The sequence below is a fragment of the Carassius auratus genome, unplaced genomic scaffold, assembly GCF_003368295.1.
Source record: "Carassius auratus strain Wakin unplaced genomic scaffold, ASM336829v1 scaf_tig00018296, whole genome shotgun sequence".
Lineage (NCBI taxonomy): Eukaryota > Metazoa > Chordata > Actinopteri > Cypriniformes > Cyprinidae > Carassius > Carassius auratus.
Genome location: NW_020524874.1, coordinates 97 through 25,147, shown reverse-complemented (window position 1 = coordinate 25,147; position 25,051 = coordinate 97). Strand labels below are relative to the sequence as shown.

The following is a 25,051-nucleotide window of genomic DNA, read 5'->3' as shown; positions in this document are numbered from 1 at the left end:
AAGAGGAGCCCTTTAAATGTGTATTTTTAGATGTTTGAGCCTTTATTTTGGGTAAGTTTCACTATTTTCTGTAAAATGAAGAGATATTTAGACTTTTGCATACTATAACCTTGGATAAACTTGGATGTGGGAAATAGTTGCAGTTTGATCCAAAAGATAGTTTTAGCCATTTGGTTTAAGGTTCAAAAAACACATTATTCTTCACATACTGTTCTTTATTGTTCTCCCCTCCCTTTCTGAAACATGTCTATTTACAAATATATTTACCAGTGCTTTGTGATTGGCCGAATGCCTCACATATATGAAAATGTCATGCCCCTTATCATACTATGATGCCGTGTCCCGGTCAGAACAATGGCCGACAAGACAAAAACATAAATATAAATAATTTCTGCCTTTGTGATTGGAGAAATGACAAACAAGCGCTACTCTACACTGCTCAAAACTCATGTTTGAATCATCAGTGGTAAATCCTTTTAATATGTAAACGTACTTACAGACTGTGAGTCAGAACAGATGGCATTGTAGTCTTCTCCTCCATAAAATATGCTGCACACATCTGAATATTTGGGTTGAACTGTTCTGGAACAGTGTTGTAATGTAAATACAACTTAAACAACTGATTTCTAGTCGTGTCCTCTTTTAGAAGGCCAAACAAAGTATTTTCGCTTCCACTATGAAGAGCACAGACTTTACTCTTTGCAACTTTAGGGATCTTATCTATTCATGAACAGCTTGTAACACTCCAAAGAGAAGGGGAAACTTGAAATTGCATCATATGACCCCTTTAATAATAGTTGTTTATAATAAAAACATGAACTTAATACATGACTTAGATTTTTTATTTTTCTAATCTGACATTAATAAATATTACATGAAATGTATAAAAAATTGTTGCTGCTCCAGTTAAGCTCAGTGTGCTCTCTTTAAGCTTTTCACATTGATCATCTATGTAAATACTTCATAAACAAACTTTACAGATAAACTGATGGTTGTCACTTTAGTTAAGTTAAGTTAATCGATTTTCTTTGGATTATGTCGACATACATCTGACTGGCTCTTACCAACTGGCAACTAGCATCAACTTCTCCAGACCCTAAATCGGTGGAAAATCGGGCCAAAATTGTGTACTGTATTCAAGCCTATATATACATATATATAAAACTGAAAGCATTTAATATCTTAGTCCAAGAGGGTGTACAACACCTCCACAAAGACAAACACAGATGTCCGTTTGGTGTAAAAATGACCCCCTGGCCCCCTGAAGCCATCCAAAGAAAGTCTGACCTCAGCTACCCATCAGGCGGGAATATAATAGATAATTTGGCCAGTAAATGGCAGGTATTACTGCAGTTGGCTCCTCTCGGAGGCATATGATTTAGAAAGACACTCAGGTAATAGCTTTGCAAATTTTCTCTCCCATCTCTCCACGCTTCTGCACATCTGAGATGTTGGGCGAAAGGTGAGAAGTCAATGACTATCCATCAAAACATCAATCTCCATTTATTCTGCTCTCAGCTCTTAAATACTAAACACGGAGACAAAACGCGGTCATGTGAGCTAGACTTCGGGACCCCCACTTACTTCACTCCATCAGGTCAGACAGGAAGGCCTGTGATGTCTAGATGTCTAGTCTAGTAAGAGTTAGTAGACACCACTTTTATTTATCTTTTTTTAGTAAGATATCAAGAGAGCTGTTGGACTACTTGTACTGGAAAAGCTCAGAGCGATAAGGCGGAGCAATGATTCTATATAAGGGTAATATGTAACCATGGGCTCATGAATATTAATAAACTGATGCAACATTCATCCAGTTGTCCAACAGGTCGGCTGAAAGGCAGATAATATAGACACTAGTCAAACCATTCGCTTGTTAAGTCTGACGTCACGTAGCAGCGCTTCCGTGACCAAACGCTCTTTCAGTTACCATGAGAAAACAACAAAAGGTGCTAATATAAACTCACAGTGTGATAGAATATTAGCGAAAAAGTTATAATCTTAACCTTTAACTTCATACCGAAGTCCCAGATAGCCAGACAATGAAAATACAAATATAAAAAAATACATAAAAATTATTTGTGTTTGGGATGCTGTGAGCACGGAGACTGTAGTGTATACCGTACGTTTGAAAGCGTTTAGCTTAAATGATAAATATGAATAAACAGTGCTCATAAACGGCTGCTGAGGTCGTAATCTCAAGGGAAGTGAGTTGAGGCTTGGACCCGGAAACAGCGCTTCTTACGTCATCACTTAACAACCGAATTATTATTGATTAACAATCGTTCAGTCGGTCAACAACTGTTACAACTACACTACTGATTACTCAATTACTGAAATAATTGTTAGTGACAGTCCTACTCCTAATAGCACATATGCTGTATCAGTTCAAATGACTGGACTTCACTCACTAGTAACAGTGAATGTGTCTGATCCATGATCCATTTAGTACATTTTGTGTTTTGTAACTGTAGTGCATCTTCATACACACTGCATACTTGCACATTCACACTCTCTCTCAAGAACATCTTAAATCTGTGTCTGTGTAGGCTCCTCACTGTGGTGTCCAGAAATGCTGTCTAGGTAGTCAATTAACTAGTGGGCCATTTTCACTTCGAAGAGTCTAGGTGTTTTAATGGAAAATCAACCTCTATAAATATCTGCCTATATAAGACAATTTTTAAATGGAGAAAAAAAAAGATGACTTTATGAAAACCTATGCACATTCTCCTACACAGAACATGTTGCTATAGTTACATGTGCTTAATTTATTCCTCATTAAAAAGTTTTTTCTTTGTCTTAAGAAATGATATATTACTTCAGAAAAGTATGTTATAACTTATGTACCCTCATATAAAGGTTTCAGTATAATAAATCCTGTACTAGTGTTGTTAGGTAACTAAAACTATTACATTTCTGTTAAATATAATTACAGTATTAATAGAAAAACTTAAAATGCCTTCAAAGAAACTTAAAAGAAATGTTGTTTTGGCAAATATCTGAAATAAATAAGTGTACATTTAAGTACTAACATTGCTTAAACTAAAATGAAAATAAATGAAAGCTAACATAAATACAAGTAAAAAAATACATATATACTGTATATCAGTGGTCTGTGTCAATGTTCAAAAATAAAAAGGCAAAATCCAATTTTTATTTTCATCAAATGTTAAATTGTCACATTTTCTTGGTTAAACATTACTTACATTTTTACATTAAAATTTTTATCAATTTTACATTTATTCTAAACTAATAATTCAAGACAGTAACAATTTAAATAATATATTTTATTTGTGAACTTATGGTTTGCTATTCTTTCCAATAGTTTACTTGTAATTTTTTATTCTATTTATTTATTTCTTTATTTTTGATCATCAGTCATCAAAGCTTGGTAAATATTGGTCACAGACACAGAGCTTAACTTTAAACTCAATGCACGCTTTAGGTGGTCTGTTAAAACTCAATGGGCTCAGGAGAGGTGAGAGAGACACGGACTAACACTGTAATTTTACCCGCCAGTGTCAAGTTTCTTTAGAAAAACAAGCGTTTTATACACTTCATGCGGTTACATTTTGTAGTATTGGCATTTTTTTAGTTTTGTAATACAATTTTTTTCTCATCAAATATTTTTAAGAGGCACATCCTCTTTTTGCCTCCTTTATAGGAAACACCCCTGATATAAACATATGCACATACAGTAAATCACTTTTGATATTTACATGTTAAGCATAGGAATATTTCTACAGCTTTTACACACCAGTGCAGCAAGATTTAAACATTTCACTGTGCAAATTTGGTCTTCAGTTTTACAAGCACTCCTCCATGCAGTTGGTGTTTCTGCGCTCTGACTGCTGTCCATGAAAAGCAAACAAACAGCCTCCAGCTCATCTGTGGCTGGCAATTTTTAGAAATTATCACACGCCGGCAAAAGTAATATTGCTATAATCTGCACTCCTTCCGCACCCTATCATGTTTTATCAGCCTGATTCTCTGAAAACGTGTCCTGCGAATACATATTTAAATTGTAAGCTGTTTGCATCGGTGAAGATTTGAGCATTTTAGATGTCGCTTTTATCAGGAAAAATACCAATTAACCCGCCTTTTTACGTATAAACAGCTCTTCCGGAATTGGAAACAAAGAGAGCTGGGCACAATTAAGCGCACGCCACTGTGGTCAGGGACTGATAAGCCACAAAATCCCAGAGACAGCATAAAAAGAGAAACAGTCACAACACACTGACAACACTAGCAGGCTCAGCCCAAACCACAATGACTCAAATTACGACTCCACAAAATGCTGCTGGTTGGTTTCACAGACAGAGAGAGAACAGGTTGGAAAGACTGTTATGGAATGAAACAATTCACTTTGTTTACTGCTTTTTAGGAAGGAGGAGAAGAATTAGCCAAGCTTGTCATAAGGGTTTCCTAAATGCCGTTTATTGTTTTATTGCAGCCAATCTCTGTTCTAGACTTGCACAGAATGAGTTGCAATGCAATAATTTCACAAAATGTCATTTATATGAAAATATGAAGTCTGTAAATGCCCGTTAACAGAGGCCAGATACGCTGAAGACGAGCGCAAAGAGAAAAATATTGTAGCAGGCAGATCACTCACTCTCCATGTTGCACTAACTATTGGAAGAAAATACTTCGTATTGATTTGGGGGTTTATGTGAATACGTTAATGAGGGGAACTGGCTGTCTTCAGAAAAGTTTATATATTTTCGGTCTCTGTGCAATTCATATTAAAACAGTGTTTCAGCTTAGCACTGCTTTGTTTACAGCAGTAACCAAGGAAACGCTGTATCTGCTGTTGAGAAGCGCCTCCTGTCAGAGAGAGAATCTGCATCTCAGTTCAGGCATGTAGTAGAATTTCACAAAGCTAGTTAGAACAATTCTGCAAACATTTCAGAAACAAATAAAATAAAAAATAAACAAATAATACTGTTCCAGTGATTCTGTATTTTGATTAAAAATGAAATATATTGTGTTCAGCGGGGGGAAAAGTTGCTGTTTTTTTTAGCCAGTAATTTGAAAATAACACATTTTAGAACTGTAACAGCAATACCGTAAAACCGTGATATTTTTGCTTAAGGTTATCATACCGTCAAAATCTTATACCGGCCCATGCCTACCCACAAATATAATACAGCAGCTAGTTTCATGTAAACAGATCTACTCAAACTAAGTATTATACTGGCAACCCAAAAACAACCACAAAAAAGTGTGTTAAAATTAAATCGACCTTTATCTTGTTATTATACTAAATCTAAAGCAAATTACCAAAATATCTAAAAATATATACTTGTTTATTAACCTCTTAGCAGGCAAAAATTGCCAGCACTGTTTACACTGACTGCACGCTATTAACTGTAAATATTTTTGACAGGATTTCTTGTTTTTCTACCCACTGTTAGATATAAATATTGTGCCTTAAAAACAGGAACAAGGGTAAAAACGAACAACTGTTAAAATACACATAAAACATATGCCAGATTGTTTTACTATATGTCAATTAAATTAGAAGAAACAGAATAAATTATCTAATGATTTCCATCTTAGAAAGCAAGCAGCAATATCATATTTTGGTAATAAAACAATGAATTGATACCTTAATACATTGTCAAGCCTTAAAACATTTTGATATGCTATATTTATAGATTTTTTTTCTCTCTCTCTTGCAATGAAAAGCCCTATATGAAGTAAATAACAATAAACCCAGGAAGGTTATTACATAAATTATCCATCAATTATGTGAATTGATATGGCAGTTGTTTTTATATTACATTTTCATTCTTATTTTTTACTTTCTTTTTCATAAAGCTGCAAAACTCAGCTTGGTTCTCTGTCTCAAGACTGTGAAAATGTAGTGACCCTGGTGTGTTGTGCTCTCTTGCTGCACAGGTGGACAGATGGATCCTGTGTCTGTTCCAGTTCTGCTGATCAGGGATCAGGTGACCTCTCTCACAACGACGGGCCACGACATGATGCCCGCATTTCAAAAATAAACAGCTTTCTAGAAGCTTCCCATTCACTCATATATATATATATATATATTAAAAATAAAATATTTCCTTATTTTGGTTAATAGAGTTCCAAATAAATCCTTACTTTTTACGCATAGTGATTATTCAAACATTTCACAATTATTTATAATAATTTCAACTTTATATCAATTACAATTGTGACTATAGGCTATATCTCCAAATTGCGACTGTTTTCTTGTAATTTTGACTTTATATATGGTACTGTTTATCAAACCTGATGGGTACCATATATGGTACTGTATATCAAAACTGTGGCTATATGTATGGCACAGCATATCGAAAATTACAACTATATAAAGTATTACAAAATCTGCAGCTATATACAGTACAGTATATAAAAATTGTGACTATATTTCTTGTTATTGCAACTATATATCTCACAATTACATCATATCACATACTTTCAACTCAAATCAACAACCTAGCAACCACCCAGAACACCACAGCAAGAACTCCTCGCATTAAAACATAAAAATAAAAAATCTAAAACTAGTTGACACTTACTACTATCATCCCTTGAGATAAATCTAACGTGGATAGCGCTGCTCACGACTGCTGCTCGCTGCTGTGAACACCTACAAACCTGCAACAACACAACACCGCATCTCATTCCCGACTACATCAGTGTGGGATGGAACATCTTGGGGAAAAAAATAAAAATAAAACACAAGGAAGCAAAGGAAAGGGGGAAAAAAACTCAGTCTGACATGAAAAGACCACACATCCATGGTGCCTTCAACATATTCAGCAGAGAAAACACTGCTTCACTGGAGAAGATGGAAAGAGAGCCGAAGCCTGCTTTACAACTTCCTGTTGAGGGCTTTTATGGGCTTATGGGACCACACTGAGAGAAACACACCTCAGCTCCACCACACTAAACATCAAATGATTACATTTCCATATTTTTGGAGTTTGGAGTAATTAAATTCCTCCTCTTTTTTTTGACCAAAACTCCAAACACTCTATTATTAGTTTTGGTTCTTGCCTTCTGATTATATTAATATTGATGGTGACACACTGCTGTTTTGGCTGTGGAAGCCTGCAGCTACAATCTGTCAAGAGCTCTCTGGTGGCATGAGACGGCATGTCTGTGCTCGCCTTTCATCACTGCTGTGTCTTCTTGTGCAGAAGCAGAGGCGGCATGGGGCTACAGGACTGCGGAGGGGGTGCGTAAGACACGGTCGAGACACGCCGCTTCTCCACTGGAGCACTCTTAAAACAAAGGGATAACAGTGGAAGGGAGCTCGTCACACCCCACTACCAGAACAGAGGCTTGGTGTACCATGTTCTCCTCAAAGAGTCTCTCCCTCCCTTATTTTCTTTCTGCCTCTCGGTGTCCTTGTTTCCACGCTGCTGACTGTCATACTGCACCATGTTGCATGATTAATACTGAATGGAAATCAGCAGGAGCTGTGAGGCGCTGTCTGAATATGAAGCTTACGATTACGTTCCAAGAGAATCTGCAGTGTGATATACATGAACGAATAGTGAAGTATCAATATTTACAGTAACACTGACCTCAAATAGTTTCAAATGACACTTTTGAAGTCTGTAAATTCCAAAAGCCACTTATGATATTAGAATATGGTGAAATACGATACCACCACATTGAAAAAAAGAGAGATAATAAATCATAATCATGACATCCAATTATGAGATAAGCCAAAACTGACACAAGTCAAAATTGAAACAAACACATAAGTATGACATATTAAAATTATAAAGTCAAGATATGAAGCACTATTAATGAAATTTGTGACTTAATAAATATTACTTGTAATCATAATTGTGACTTTTTATGTCAATTTCAACTTACATGCTAATTTATGACTTAAGTTGAAAATATTAGATCTATTATCTCAAAATCTATTATCTTATAAGTTTGACTTATTGCAAAATTATGACAATTCAAAAAACAAACATACAAAAAAAAAATGAATAACCATGACATTAAAAAAGGAAATATGCCCACAAGTCATACTAAAATTATTATGATGACTTAGTATCTCATAATTAAAATTTTATAATTCATAAAAATTTCAACTCAGGAGTTTTTAATATGATTTACCAAAGCAAGATTTTTTCTTATAGAGTGGAAAGGGCTCTAGTTATAGATGTCTTTGCAACACACACACACACACAACGCAAAAAACATTTTGTGTTGCTGTGATGTTCAGGGTTACAAACATAATCTGTCTTGCACAAATTTCATACACATCTATTTCTTATAATAAATATGTGTAGGTGGAATTGGAAATGTGCAGACTTTGCTTTAGGCTAAATGATCTCATCAGCGAATGTCAATCATCTGTGTGTTTTTTTTCTTTTTTACCAGAGTTCCTTTAGATCATCTAATATTTTACCACGTAATGAGATCGATAACATTATAAATTGCATTTCTCTGATGTACAATAACTCTACAGTTATATGTACAGAACTAATTTCACCACAGAGGCATCTGCCTGGATATGAATCTGGTGTATAATTATTATCAGTTAATTTAGCAAAAATTTTACACACAAAGCACATCATGTTATCAGACAGGAAATATCCATATCGTTTGGATTTCTTACGATGTCAAATACTACATGAGAGCTTCATCTTGGCCATATTTCTATCCTCAAACAACCTTACTGAAATTAGGGCTGGGTAATATATCCAATATGCAAAATATTGGTGATGATTTTATTCATTTGACTGCACTTTCGCTGATATGACACCTCAGTAAATATCAGCCAATAATTAATGGGCATCTCGTCAGTAAAGCCAGTTCTCTAATCAGTGGTAGATTTCATCAGGCTGGTGATTTCACATAGAGCAGCTGTTACTACACAGAGCCATTGTTAACTGACAAGCTACGCAAATCCATGTCAATAATAAACGTGGATTTGCGCAGCTTGTCAGTTAACAACAGCTCTATGTGAAATCAACAACCTGATGGAATTTACCACTGATTAGAGAACCGGCTTTACTGACGAGATGCCCATTAATTATTGTCTGATATTTATCATGCAACCCTAAAATAAACAGATTTCAGATTTATAAGAAATACATGAGAAATACTTTAGCCTGTAGTATGCAACAATTCCCTTCGCTGTTCACAATACATGCTGAGAGACACAAACAAGCTAGTTAGAGACTGCACACCTCAGAGTCTCGATCTAACTAACACATCTCTTTCTCTCACCCACTATATTCCTGCTTTGTGTAACATCACACATTCATTTCGAGAGATGATTTGCACTTTAAAAATACCAACGAGTATCATCTGCTCAATATGTATAAACCAAATACAGTATGGCATAATTAAGAGCTGGAAAGTGGGAAGTAGTTTGTAGTTTTTACTAGACTGAATGCTTGAAATCTCCTAAGTAGAAATCAGCATTAAACTGATATATTGATATACAGCAATAAACGTATTGGTTTTTAAACTAGTTGTGCCTATGCATCTAATTCTGCTCTAAATGACAGTGTCTCCTGTCACAGAGAAATAATTGCAAAGGGCTGTAGATGGAGTGGCCGCAGCGGGCTGCACTTACAAGAACTGCCACAGTGAAGAATTGATAGGCTTAAACCATCATTAATATTCAAGGTGAAGTCCCTCTCAGTCTCCAGCACTGTTTAGCCGACCCTCCGCTCACAAGCTCAAGCCACACATTTGCTCTTTCTCCGTTTCTGTGTGCCATCATTATTTCTTCCTATTTTTCCCTCTTGCACTCACCGCTTTTGCATACATTTTTTTTTTTCGTGTTTTAGGCATTAACAAACTAAAAGTAGGGGCACTACTAACCTATTTCCATTTCTCAGTATAGTGTGACAGAGCCTAAGCTCTTTTCAAAGCCAGAAACGTTCTAATGTGAAGCTGTTGTGTTTTCTAATATTCCATTGTGTCATAGTCCAGCGAACTGAGGTATTAATCAAACACAACAAAAATGTCCACTTTCTTTCACCACCCGAAGCATTTTAAGTCAATTTAGTGAAACTGTTTTTAGTGGACAGTTCTTGAAAATGAACTTGTAGAGGTTAAGAAAAAAGAAAGAAAGAAAGAGAGAGGTTTTGCGAACTTTTTTCAAGCGATAATATTATATACATGTATATATTTATATGCTTTGGCCATAACACATAATTATAGGGATGCAACGAAAACCTTAAACGAACCAGAAACAGAAACAAAATCAAATTTTATCGTTCCATTTATCGTTCCGCAGGAACAGAAACGTTAAAATATTGATTCTGCTCGGAGTGAACTGATTGAATTTTCTTTTCGATTCCAAGCCCTGAATTATATACTTTAAAATAGCTTCTATTTATAAGTATCTTGTTCTGTTTCAAACTTCTATAATTCATAGTAGATTGACAGACTGTTCTTGAAGCTAACAGTTTCATTGTAGAGTAGTTTAATGAACACCGATTTTTACTTCTCTCTCTCCCTGGCCTCTCCCTCATTTAACCGTGGCCCATTTATGTGATTTCCTGTCCTCCATTATTCAGAGGCTGTCTGTGTGTCTCTGCATGAAGGGCCGGCTGCAGGACGTGTGTTACTTTTGCCTCTTTCTGCTCGTTATGAACTCTCTCTGTGATTAAATGACCCTTTCAGTAATGACGGACAGCGGAGGACATGGCGAGCTACTGAAGCAGTAAAACGCTGCTGTGACACTGCCTCTAGACGGCCGCATGGCCACCAATATGTTTAATGAAGGGAGTGATGAGTTATTGATGCGTCCGCTCTAATTAGAGGTTCAGAAGTGTCCACGGCAATCAAAGCTGTGACAGCAAATACAAAGAAGGCCATTGATTGTGTTGGGATGGACTGACTTTGGGCTTTGCAGTCTGGAAGAGCACAAGCACATAACTACTGTTCTACTTGACTGGCGCACCTATTCCGATTAGTTACACTTCCTAGGATCAGTAAAACTAATTACTGCCCTTAACTTCAAAACCAATAATGAAAGGTTTAGGGGTGTGGAAAGTGCTTAGACATTCTTTAATTCAGATTCAGACGGATTTGAAATGTTTCTTTGTTTAGCGCCGTTTTAAAATCTATTGAGCAATTCTACTTCGACAACATCCTAACTAAAACAAACATTTCTAAATAATACAGTATATGTTACACCAGCTACTGAGACTCACGATGGATTTTGAATAGTGGTTAAGTTGTTAAGCATGTTGCTAAGCTAACTGCACAGTGCTTTAATAAAAAAGATAAAAACAAAGAATGGCCATGAATATTGTGTACAATCATTTCAGAATTAGACTGAACTATTTTCATTTATACAAAGCACTAAAACCAATATTAATTTCATCTGCCCTGCCGCCTTTTGATTTTTATTCTCTCAGCTCATTGCAATGCATTCTGTGATTGCTTTATTAGGAACATGCAAGCAATACCAACTGAAACTGGGTAAACTGAGAAGGCGTCTTAGAAAGTAACATACCATAACATTTTGGAATGAAAATCATCTTTTTTTTTTGCATTGCGTTCATTTTATTATAATTACAACATATTAAGTGCCCTTTTCTGGGACCTCTAGCTGCTAACTCTCGCATTTTGTGTAGGCTGGTGTCATTTAATAAAAACACTGTTGTGAAACTCTGGATTTGTTTATCAAAGCAAGCAAAATAGTGGCAAACTGCCTCTACAACTGTACAAACAATTTCCAGTATAACCTTTAAAAATGCTGACTATGTAGTTTCATGAAACACAATAGCTTTCTATTACTTTCTCCCCAAAGGGTTTTGTCGTCAATAGCCATTAACAGTAACTAGTTTTCAGGAAAGTGCTGTAGATAAAAGGATTGAAGCAACCTAGACATCTTTTCAAACATGCTCAAAATAAACTTAGTTACTTAAAGCAAACAACAACTCATATACAGTATAAAACTTCATTCTTTTGTGCAAGACTCTATGCATTGGTTTGTTCGTGTATTCAAAGAACACCAGGCTCTAGGTCAAACACGAGTCTCTCATTTTCAGTTCAAGGTGAACGAAGCATTTAGACAATCTCCCCTGCACATGCACCATCTGCGACAGTCTGTCCCTTCACTTCCTCTCTGCTTTTTCTCTCCACAAGGTTCAGTTGTTGTCATCTACGTTATGAGAAAATGCTATGAGCTGATCTGGGAGCAGTGCCAGGTGCCACACGCCAGTCTGTTTCCTTTAATACGCTCCATTTTAGCATGCACTGTAATTAAAGCAACCTGGCACTACACTTAGCGCAGGAATTTTACAGTTCAGACCAACGGATTCAGATGCGCTTGAACTGTTTTTCTTGTAGTTTTACAATAAGTAAGTAACAAAACATTAAGGACAGAATGACATTTTCTGGGGGTGGATGAGTATTTAAGAACCTAGTCCGCAAAATTAGGATGAGAGACGAGTCATAAATCAGCAAACCAGCCAAGAACTAAATTATCCTAATCTCAACAAACAGAAATCCCAAATGTACTGGAAATCTAAATTTAGAGTGCCAGGTTGGTACGAATATCTGTCTCAGCTCTGGAGCAGAGAATAATTTGCTTTAACTGCATTTTTACATGCATATCTTTATTAAGTTGACCATCTCTAGGATTAATATAATGAATTATATATTTCAGATGTCTCCGGAGAGGTCTGACATTTCTTGCACTCTGACTTAATGAACCTGAGAATAGTTTTCTCAATGCAATGATTTCGTTTTAAATCAATGAATGCATTTAATCAAGTGTATTCAGATTTGTATTTGCATCTTTGAAGGTTGTTTAATTCATTGCTACATCAATTTATGATTTCTATTTTTCAGTGATACACAGAGAATAACCATTTGAAACTACTACTACTGAAAATAGACACCAGACCTTTAATAAAACCTATAATACAGTCTTACATATTCAAGGGTTTTTACTTTATAACATATTCAGATAACATTTAATCAGTTACTACAGCCAAAACACATTACTGAAAGATTATCTGGAAAATACTGAAGTTGTATTGTAGAGAGAAGCTACATATTTTAAATTAATTCTCTTCTGTACAACAAGTAGCTAAGGGTGGTACTACAGAAATAAATCCTAGAAATGTACCCCAAATATAAATAATTATTCATTTTTATTTTCCTCTGCCTGTTCTCTTTCATTAAAGCATTACGTTCATGTTAATCTACATTGTCAAATGAAAGACTGGTCAGGGCAGCGTAAGAATGCAATAGACTATTGATTGGTTTTTGAAAACGATGTGGTAAAGGCTGAGGACAAGTGTGTGTGAGTGGGACTGAATCAGTGATTAGATGTGGATAAAATGATCCAGCAGTCTGTTGTTAGTGTTCATCAGTCATGGTGAAACTGTTCTCTCATTACTGATTCAAACTGAGACTTCATCACCTACACAACATGGCCCGCATGTCACACAGGAAGTTCATACAAATGCACAATGAGCAGAAAATTACTCTGAAACAATGGTGAAAAGCATAACCTACAGTAATAGTACTGTGCCTTACTCCCACACACGCATTCAATATTCAAATAGATTCTGAACAAATAGATTTGATAGTCAACACTGTTACTGCTAAAGAAAGCTGATTAAAACGCATGCTAAGTTAGAACAGGGATACATAAAAAGCATTTTGTGCATACCTGGTAGGGCTGGGATAAACGATTATTTTTTAAACGATTAATCTAGCTATTATTTTTTCGATGCATCGATTAATCTAACGATTAATTTTTTCAGACCGATTCGATTTCGATTATCTCCCCATTAATTGACTACTAACAAAAATACATTTTGATTTACATATCTACATATATATATTTATTGCTCTTAAAATGACAAAAAAGACTGACTAAGAATGCATTACTTTGCACTTGTATAGAGATAGCATTCAATAAAACCTTGAAGCCTTGAAAACACATAGCTTACTGAAACAAGCTTACTGAACACATAGGGCCTAGCTTACTGAAAATAAAGTTCTTCTTTCAGATGAAAATAACAACAACTTGATGTCTAGCATTCAATAAAAAAGGTCACCCAAAATACTTGTTAAGAGCAATTGAAAGAATAAAGTAACCAATGTAAACTTGAGGGCTTTTCCAAAAAAAATAAAAATTAACAGTGGGAGCCAGCAGCCTGTCATAGAGAAAAAAAAAAATCTCAGAATGCTCCACGTGAAACTTTGGCGTTCCGCCCTTTTTCTATCGTGTCTTATGATTTTGGTTAATATGCAAGAGGGAGAGAGAGGGAGAGAGAGCACGCAAGACAGCGCTCGTGTAGTTTGAAGACTGAGTGCGCGAGCGCGCGTGAAACTTTGGTGTTTAGCCATTTTTCTATCATGTTTAATGATTTTGATTTATATGCACAAGGGAGAGAGCAAGAAGCGCTCGTGTTGTTTGAAGACTGTGAGTGCGCGCGCGCAGCCGGGGCTCTCTCTCGTCAGGCGCAGCAGTCATTCTATTCTACATCACTCACCGATCAAATAAGGCTTTGACAGCCACCAAAAAAATATATCAATGCAGAAAAAACCCTGGATTGGTTATTTAAGGTTGGACAGAATGTTGATCCGGCCATCGCGTATATTCAGTTTTTTCAGTATATTAACGTTTTTTAGAGAAATAAAAACTATCTACCTCACTGTAATTCACTATAATTAAATTACCAAATAATATAATAAAATAGTAAATGTAAATTTGAATTAAAACCATTCAAAAAAAAAAATTATATTCAAATACTATATGAAAATCATCCAAAATATTGAGAGAAGACAATACAAGATGCATTAAATAATGTCAATAATGAAATAAGGTGAAATCAAAATAGCCTAATATGAGTCCTATATTCATATTTTTGGAGTGAAATTTGACCTGGATTTCCAGGTTTCAGGTGTAGAATTTTTATTATTTTTTTTTCCACTCAGTAATAACTGGTATATTTTATAAATAATTTACAAAGAAACAGTAAAGTAACACATTGACATAAAACGTGACATTTTTAAAAATATACTCCATATAACATATTCCATTACTCTTTTTTTTTCTCCTTTTTTATTTATTGAAAAAAAAATTTTTAACAGCTTGTGTAAAAATTTAGAATGCCCTAGCAACCAACCACAATACCCTACCATAACTGTGGTAAGACTCGTTTCAACAAGCACCACTCAAAATTTCTTCTGAAAATGTACAAATGTAGTTAATATTCCATACATAAAGAAAAATACAAAGAAATGTAAATGCTTCCTGCACGTATACAAGATACACTGACATTTTTATCTAAAATCATCACTTAAACAACACTATTTCCAAAGCCCCAGGGTTCCAGTATACCATGATAATATATACCTGTATGATGAATAATGTTCCTATAAAAGACTTTGAAAACTACATTATTACCAGGACATTTCTCAACAGACTGACTTTCAGAGCATTGCATATCCCACCGAGCAAGATGTGATTCGAGTCACAGCGAGTTACAGAGAAGCCCAGGTTATTCTGATCACCCCATGTATGTATGATTCCAATCTGATTTCCTTTGAGAGTCGGACAACCCTGAACCAGAGGAATCCTGTTGCTCTGTCACACCGCGGCTCTTTCCACCCACGCTCCGCCATCTACTGCAAGCCTCCAAAACAAGTGTGACAAACCTCTTACTTACAGACACAAACTCAGCCTCGCTTTCTCACACCTCTAACTCTACGCCCTGCCAAGATGATCAAGTTTTTCCCCGAGTTTCTGCAAGCACCACCCCCGGCCTCAATACAAACAGACGTCTGCGCTCATCTACACCCTCACCGCTAACCCTGGCTCCTCCGCGCGCCATTCACCCAGCCAAGACGGAGCGAATTTCATTTTACAGACCATCTCAAGGGAGGAGGCAGAAACTGAGAGGGAAATGTGGAGAGCGAAGCAGTGGTGCTGCAAATCCATTCCTGTCTTAGCGTGCTGCCAGCATCTCACGTCCCTTAGGACTACTGTCAACCATTGCAAAACTGGGACAGGAAGAGAGCGAGAGAGCTTATTGATGGTCACTCAATTCTGGTGACACAGCTAAACAGCATCAGACGGTGTCACACTAGAAATGAAAACCAACACTATTAAATTTTCATTAAAGGAAGCACCTGTTACAAGCTCTGAATTAATTTTTAATGGCTTGCCGGGGCTTAATCAGTTGTCTTTTTTCAACAAAGATTTTGATTTACGCATCAGTCTGCTAACTTTAAAAATTAAGCTTCCAAATGTGGGTTTTTGCAGCAATGCCACGGAAGAACCACTTTTGGCTCCTCAATTAACTTTTCAGTAAAGAGTTCCTAGAAGAACCACTAATTGCTTAGTTTAAAGAGCATTTTAATAATTCAAACCTTTTCCTGTGTGGATGTTAAAGGTTCTTAATGGAACTATGTTTGCCAATAAACAAACTTTAAAAAGGTTGTCCTTGACAGTAACATGCTAAAGTCAGTAATGCCGCTGCAACCGCTCATGTTGTTTCAAGCGAGTTAATTACATAAAGATATCAAGACAACACTACGCTGCTAAAAACCATTAAACACTGCTCTTATCTAGAAGTGTAAATGCAATTAGGCTTTTGAAATCAAAGGTTTCTATTTAATTAATTGAAGGTAGATGTCTAAATTTCAAATCCAATTAAAGCATAAAGCTTGAGGTCCAAAAATGAAATCTCTTCATTGTATTTCCCCTTATTAGAAAGCACAAAACACACATTTTCCAAAACAGCATGGGGAGCCTAAATTAAAATGAGAATTTGTTTGCATCATCATTGACAATTATTTCATAACTTGAACGTAAGATGGCTCTAACTGCACATAAACCATTAAACAAGACGTGAATTAAGTGTGATATGCTAAGAAAAGAGAAGGGCTTTTACATAATTTACCTAGAAATTTTCACTTTTGAGCAATTTCCTCACTCACGCCTCTCAAAACCACTCTAATGGTGCAATTTCATTTAAATGCCTCCATTATTTTTTTAGGCACGAGAGACAACTGTTCTTTGCATTCAAACAATCCCACAGTTGTGATGATGGTGGGACTTATTATACAGCATGCTGGAAACATGGCTTCAACTGCAAACATTAGAAATGTCATAATGGCAGCAAATTCAAAACTGTTTCTGCATTGTGGACTAAACATTCATGATAAACCCAGAGTAAGATGCTATCTGTGTCCTCGCTGGCCTTCACCAACTAAGATCTTTGAAAGGCATGAAGTCTCTCACGGACTGAATTTATGGACATTTTTAAGCCAATTGGATTTGATTTAGATTTGTGCTGATAATTAGTTTCCCACCCAGCAAGTGACCTCCAACATCAAAATGTGCAAAGGTTAACAAAACACTTTTGAATTAACATTGAAGTTTGAGCAAGATCTGAAAATTATTATGAAATTATGTTAGAATTTCAATGTTGATTTGTGAAAGCAAAACAAAATCCAAAAGTGATTCGACCTTGATCGATGACATTGATTCATCTGTAAATAACCATTAAAATGGCAAATGGGTCACATAAAAGGGACAGTTTACCCAAATATTTTATTTCCATCATTTACTCTCATGTTATTCCAAATCTGGTTGGTGGTTTTGGACCTCACAGACTTTCAATGTACGGGCCAAAAAGTTCAAACATCTGTTGTTTTCCACAACATAAAAAAACAACAACATAAGGAACAGTAAATTATTATTTAAAATTGTATTTTTGGGTGAACAATCCCTTTAACCGCTGTATGGTAAATAGAACTTTTCAAGGAAAATATATTTAATTTATTCAGTCATCAATTATTTTGTGATGTCAGACCAGCAGAAGTTGGGACAGTGTTGTCCAGCTGAAACATTTTATGATCATTCTTGTCGCCTGGAAGGCCGAATTAACGGGATATTTTATATAAGGCGATCTGTCACCAAACCCCATGCTCGGAGGGTAAGGCACCGGAGCTAGAGACATTATCTTGATGAAGCAATGAACAATGCAGCCAGTGTAAACCAATGAAAACCAGATAGCATCTTTTTTAATTGAGATTAGACTCTTCAAGTTCTACATGTGCCCATCTGATTTAAGAGATGGCTCGGTGGTCTTCGTGGTGGGAATCAATTATGGCTTCTTCTCTGATATGCGACCTCAGAGAGTCGAGTGTTGTAGAGAAGGGGAGGAGATCTTCACCTGTTCTCTTTTGGGATTCATGTCGGTGGATACATACCTCCTTTTCTACAAATTTTCTTGCCGGGTTTTCTGGCACATTCCTTGGATATTCTTTTTACTGCAAAATGAATAGAAGACTAAAAAATAACATGGGAGTCCATTACGGACATCAGGAGCATGCAACAGCACAACTTGACTGAAAGAGGAAGAGAAGAGTTTAACAAATTCTCTGACCTAAATCATTATCATCATCATGAGTACTGCATAAAAATATCCCCTCTTTATGGATTATTTATGGGCCATTTACACTAGTGTGTGTTTGTCTAACAAATTAAAGAGAGGGGAAAGAAATCCAGCCACCTAAAATGGACGTGCTGCAGCACACAGAAAGATTTGCATGTGCAAGGGATGGTGGGAAGGTTAGGACACATGTACAGCCTCACTCACTCACGCACACTTACACATTAATCAGCGGCATGCATTGGGCATGCAGAGATCATGCAATTTTTTTTTTTTCTCCGCTGCACTCACTACACTCTGCACAAAGGAAACTGACACAGTGAAATGACAAAGACAGGTCCGTCCTGCCCACACATAAACTCACCATCCTCCGTTGGCACGTATATGTTTAAGAATAAGCAGTCTTCGCTCTGGTCCTGTACGTAGGATGACACAACTTCAATGCCATTGGTGAACCAAACCGGCAGCATAACGTCCGGTAGCCTGCCCTCCAGCAGGGTTTGGGGACAAACGGGGCTAAACTGAGTTGCGTTACGAATATCTGACCATGAAATAGGTGGCTCGGGCGGCTGGAAGCGCCTTTCGCCTGTTGGAGGTGCTGCATAGGGGACACCCAGGAACTGGATGACGGGCCCAAGGATCTCATTGTTGAGTTCTTTTTTGAATCCCCGCAGTTTGCCATAAGTTGTAGTGACAACGGGGTCCGTTTCGTCTAGTTTTTGCGAGGCAGCCAGCTGGGCGTGCAGGGTCACGCCTAATATCCAACACAAGAATGGGAGATCCAGGCTAGCGCTGAGGCCTAGCCGCGGACACATGGACCGCCAGATGCCGCCCAGGCGGTTTGGTTGTTGAAAGGGCATGTTCAATCCTCTTCACTCTAGTCCCGCTACTAGTTTATATCCACCTGCACGAAAGAAAGGATCAAACCCAAGATGCCAGACGTTTCGAGAGTGAAGCTGTCAAAAATCTCAAAGCCTCTTTGCGTGGCAAGTATTCCCACATGGACTTAAACACGTATCCAAGCAACATCTTCATCAAGAAGCAGCTATTCGTCAGGTCCCATTCTATTGACAACGTAGCTTTCCATCTTGGCTACGTGCGGGTGTCAGGGGTGGGGGAGGCATTTACAGCAGGTTGTCCACAGATAAATCAAGCCTGGTGTAGTGGTTGGTCTATATCCTGTTGGAAATAAAATAAAATAAAAATTAGTGGTGAGGCAGAGGAAAATGGTGCTTTATTGGCGTCTGTGATCTTGTGTGCCTGCGATCAAGCAGAATGTTCTAGGATCACAGCTCACCGGCATGACACAGCATCTATCACACAGACCCATTGAGACAGTTAAGCCGTGTCTCGGCCAACGGCAAATCAAATACTTCTCCAATACACTCAAAGGCTGAAGTGATTATATAATAAAGCAGTACTTAAGACACAGTATTGAAACTCTTTTTGTCAGGGGGCATTCTGGGGTCTAACACGGATGTCATAAAAGGTAAAACATCTTCAAATATCGCAAATTATTCAGTTTTTGGGAGTCTCACCACATATTTTATAATCTGTGGTTGCGTATTCATAGAAAAAAAAAATCATGCTTCATACAATATCTTTTTTTTGTTTGTTGCTTTTTTGTTGTTGTTTTTGTTGTTGCTAGATTTAAATATGTAAAAAAAATAAGGAAATATTATGACAGACTACTCAATATATATTTCTCATTTTCTCTGAAACTTTTGACTTAAACTTTCATATATTAAAAAAACTTTATCATGCAGTGCAAATGCCCCAATTGACCCAGCAGTTTAAACCAAGTAATCAACAAAATGGCATGTCGTTTGTTGTAATCATGCCTTGTTTGGACAAAATCTCTTCATTCCCATTACTGCAAATCCAAGTCTTACGCAAAAACAGCACCACAAACCGTCCACCGATCTGTGACAACCTTGCAAATGTGCAATAACTATATTTGGATCCCCCCAGAACACAAGTCTTAATAAGGAATAGAAGTTCATTTATAACTGTTGGTGAGTCTTCCCCAGTGGACAATGTGACGGGCAGATTCAGAACAGACTTTCGCTCCACACGGTAAATGAGAAAAGCACCTCTGCTTCCACTGCTCTACAATAGGGTTTATGTTCCACTATAAAGGGGCATTTGTCTTGAGCACTACTGTACCACCACACACAGCCTCCCCTGCCCACTACCCTCCAACAACCAGATCATTCATGATGACTAGCCCTGGAAGTGTCAGCAGATCCGGACTGAGGGCCACACAGCCAGACAGGGAGCAGACAAGGCTGAACGGAAATGCACCAGCTGACCTTTCTTCTACCCCCATATAATGGCTTCCACAGACAATGCTTAAAGAGCCACCTTTCCATCTGATTGAAATATGTGGCCCTGGGATCTAATCTACTTTAATAAAATAAGACAAATTTCAATAATAACATTGCCATTTTGGATATTTTTATTATTATTATATTTTAATGGTGAAACAAGAACCACCAACACTTTATTAAATTCAAAAGGTTTTTGAACAAACCACAGTATGGTTTTAAAGGTAGAGATATAACAAAAAAAAATAGACAACCTACAACTTTTACAACTCAATTAGTAATGCCTCACTGTTTTACTTTTATACTTGATATAAAATATTAAAGTTTGAAATATTAGAATTTATCAAATTGAAAAAAATGTATGTGCTATTTCTATTTGTCTATTTTGTTCGTTTGTAAAAAAATATGGTTAATTATATACAATTCATTGATGGATGGATGGATTATACAATATATGTTTTTTATAATCTCAGACTAGTAAATGTATTATCATTACCGAAATAACTAACCTCATTTCCGAAACCTACTTACCATTACCACAATAGATGTTAATTAGAAAAATAGAACTTTGATTTTAAATGCATGTGCAGAATCTACAAATTATGTTCTTTCGGGTTTGTCACATCTCTTTAAAAATATTCAAATATAACAAAACAATAGTTGTAAATTGTGGAAGGTGTTATGGTAATGAGAGAAGTCAATCAAAAAATATTTCAGAATTATGTTCAAAAAGGTGTTAAATGGTAAGTAAAAGTTTTAAAATTAATGTTCCCAAATTCTCTAGACTTTGTTGCTACTGTCTGGAAAAAAATAAGTTAATTTAAGCATTTGTAAAATTTTCATTTCGTGAGAATCACATATATCTACATATTTCTTAATATATTTAATATAAGCATTAACATGTTATTATATTTGCAAATTAGTAAGCATTAATATCAAACTTTATACAAGTATATATAATTCAGAATACAAAAATGCTAAGCTGCCATACAATCTTGAATATTTGTTTGTACACTGTATATGCAAGTTCGGTCTTACAGACAAACAATGCCTAAAACTAGCCTCATTCTGCAAAACCGAATAGGTTTGCTGAAGTGTTTTATTTTATCCATGATTAGTCAATCTCACTATGGACCAGTTGACATTTCTACTCCCCTCACTTCATATTTCAAAACAAATTTTTCCTATTGACGGTAGCCTATCAATGAAAGGCTTCAAAAAGATGCAAAACAGTCTGCTGCATCGCATAATTAGGCAAACAGATAAACAGAGATGCATAATGTGAAATCCACTGCATTGATTGTATACCATAGTCTTAATGGGCCTATAAAATCTGGATTTGTACAACAGAGTGATGAGACAAAACAGCTTCAACACCACTGCAAATTTTTTTGGAGTACATTTTACAAGAAAACACTACAGTATGTCAGTTATCTTTTCCTTCAAAATTTTACAATTAATTACCTTTTGTGCCATTAATTGTGAAATTTACTAGCGTTTTCTTAAATGCAAAGTGTTTCTTCACCATATATTTTAGTCTTTATATAAGCCTATATATTGGCAATTGTTCATAATGAGATCGGTTTGGCTCAGAAGATGGGGAACTGACTTCTGAATCCTTTGAGACAGTATGTAACAATCTCTGTCGGGATCTTAACACAGTGTTCCCTTGCAGACAAATAGAGAATCCACAGCACAGAGACTGTAAATCTCCATAGAATACACATAATCTAAATTTCCTTTCCAACCATCCTTATGCCTTTGCCTGTTCTCTTATAGGTACATTTACTCATTCTGAAGGCCTGGTACACTGATGACATCATCCTCCATCCTCTTACACCAGTTTTGATAGATATAAACTGCTGCATGAAGATATGCAAATATCTTTTACTGAATACCTCTTCCAAAGAATTGAGGACACATTTTCCGCATGGTCAAACGTAAATGCAAAAACTTCTCGCTTTGGAATACATTAATCTAGATCTTTTACTTCCATCATTTAAAACCCTACCACAAATATCTAGTGAAAGATTTTGCTGTCTTTCTTTTCGAATAAATGCCACTTTTTTCATTTTCTGTTAAACCCGAAGCATTCATACGTTTTTTTTTTTTTTTTCCTGTGGGTCTGATATCTTTGTCTCAATGCTTTGGCTGTGTTTTCTCTTAAAGTTGTTTTAAGTGTGTTTTGTCATTTCTTTCTGCTTGAAGTGCTTATCTTGTAGCTCCTGCTGTGAGTTGTCCTGTTAAAGACCGGGAGCTGTTAAACCCAGGAATCTCAGTGAATCTCAGTTGAGACTCAAGCGCACCTATAATAATAGAGCCTTCCCAAATATGTTCATGTATAGCATTCAAATCACTGACAGCAGTAGAAAACTCAACAAAAAATAAGAACAACAACTTCTCAAACTGATCAAAAGGGACAAAATGAAATATGCAATGTTACAAAAGGTTTCTATTTTTAATTAGTGCTGTTCTTTTGAACTTTCTATTCATCAAAGAATCATGAAAAAAAAAATGTACCATCACAGTTTCCATAAAAGCATAAAGCAACTGTTCATACAGTACGCAACAATATTCCATTTTAGTCAAAGCACAAATCTACTTTCCCCCGAAGGTTCTCAACAATATTCTTATTCTCAACTTCCAACATACTGGCATCTGAGGATAATAGAGTACAGTTCAAAGCGCAAAACAAATGGCTGATTATTTTTAAGTGAATGCCGTCAGATGTTGTGCACACAGGCCAGAACAGTGAGTTACTGCAGCAGTCAGTCAAATCTGCGGCCATTTCATCAGCGTTTGCTTAAGGCCAGCACACGCTCACACTCACCTTAATGATCTCATCTCAACCGCAATAAGACTTTGGGAGAAATTTATAGGCCAAAGTGTATATGATTATGTGTGAAAGTGCTTAGCTTGCAGGTCAGGATGGTGGTAGAGGCGAGTTTGGGGAACCTTAGGTCTGATTAAGAAGACCCTGAGTTTATTAGATCTGCTTTCAAAGACTCATTAAAAATTACTCATCATTTACATGACGGAGCAATCCATCATATCATCAGTCTAGTCAGTAATGCCACTCACACATCATTGGAAAGTGGTACAACAAAGTGACAGGTGACATCAGTTCTTTTTTCAACACTTGCATGCTAGATAAAGGGCATAGGTAATTAAAAATTTGCAAAGATTAAAAGGAGTAATTCATCCATCCAAAAATACAAAAAATTTCTATCATTATTTGCTCAACTACTTGTCACTCCAAAACCATATGCTGTTATTTTTTTCTGCAAAACACAAAGACTAATTTCCAAACTGCTTTTGCAATGACCTTTTTTCCTCACTTCACTTGTTCAAGCTTCTTTTTGAAGTGAAATACCTGCACTTCAAAATCTACTTTCAGATATTCACACAATTTTATGGCAGTCTTAAACCAAAGGGATAATTCTTTAAAAAATGAGACTGCTGTCGTTATTTACTCCCCCTCATGTCATTCCAAATGTAACTTTCTTCTGCAAAACAAAAAGATTATATTTTGAGCAGTAAGTTTTGGAATCATTAACATTCATTGAATAAAAATATTATATATATATATATATCTTATATCAGCATATCTTATATTATGCCGCACTGAAGAAAGTAAGTCATAGAGGTTTGATATTACATAGTTGAGTTAATTACAGAAGAATTGTCATTTCTTGGTGAACTACTTTTAGATATGCACACAATCTTATGGCTGTCTAGAGATCGCTCACCCAAAATACAAAATTCTGAAGAATGTAGTCAACCAAATAGTTTTGATTACTGCTAATTTCCATTTTATGGACAGAAAAAGAGAGAAGACATTTCTCAAAATATCTCATTTTATGCTCCACCAAAGAAATTAATATAATTTTGGAATGACATGGCATTGAGGTAAATATTTAGAATTTTTATTTCTGGGTAAATGACTTTTAGGGTTCTTCATACCCGTCTTGTTTGGGTTTATTGAATCTAACTCAAGTTCGTTTCCCCCATTGGTGCGGATCTTCTGGCCAGGTGTGAAGACAATCATCACACTCAGGTGAGGACCAAATAACCATACAGAGACCAAAAGTGCAGTGTGAAAGCGAACCGCACCAAACCAACATTGCATTTAGTCCAGACCAAAGCAAGTGAACTAGCGGACTTTCCTGGTGTGAATACACTCTTAGAAAATAATAACACAAACTTTCTAAAATTAATGGCACAGCTCACCCAAAACAAGAAAATTCTGTCACATTTACTCACCCTCTTCTCATTTCTTTTGAAGAATGCAAAAGTCGTCAGAGGTTCAGAATTACATGAAGGTCAGTAAAT

General features: G+C 36.2%; 1 protein-coding gene across 2 annotated transcripts in view; it reads right to left on the bottom strand.

Moving 5' to 3' along the window:
* The window catches only part of LOC113076011 (neuroligin-1), a gene marked incomplete at its 3' end in the record, with an annotated part of 61,866 nt that extends 42,029 nt beyond the window's left edge, over positions 1–19,837 (bottom strand). Inside the window, 2 exon segments of one of the 2 annotated variants that reach the window (XM_026248656.1) lie at positions 18,211–18,270; positions 18,757–19,837. In XM_026248656.1, the coding sequence (XP_026104441.1) occupies positions 18,211–18,270; positions 18,757–19,252 (556 nt within the window). 2 annotated transcript variants of the gene reach the window in all.
* Between the last annotated feature and the right edge of the window lie 5,214 nt (positions 19,838–25,051).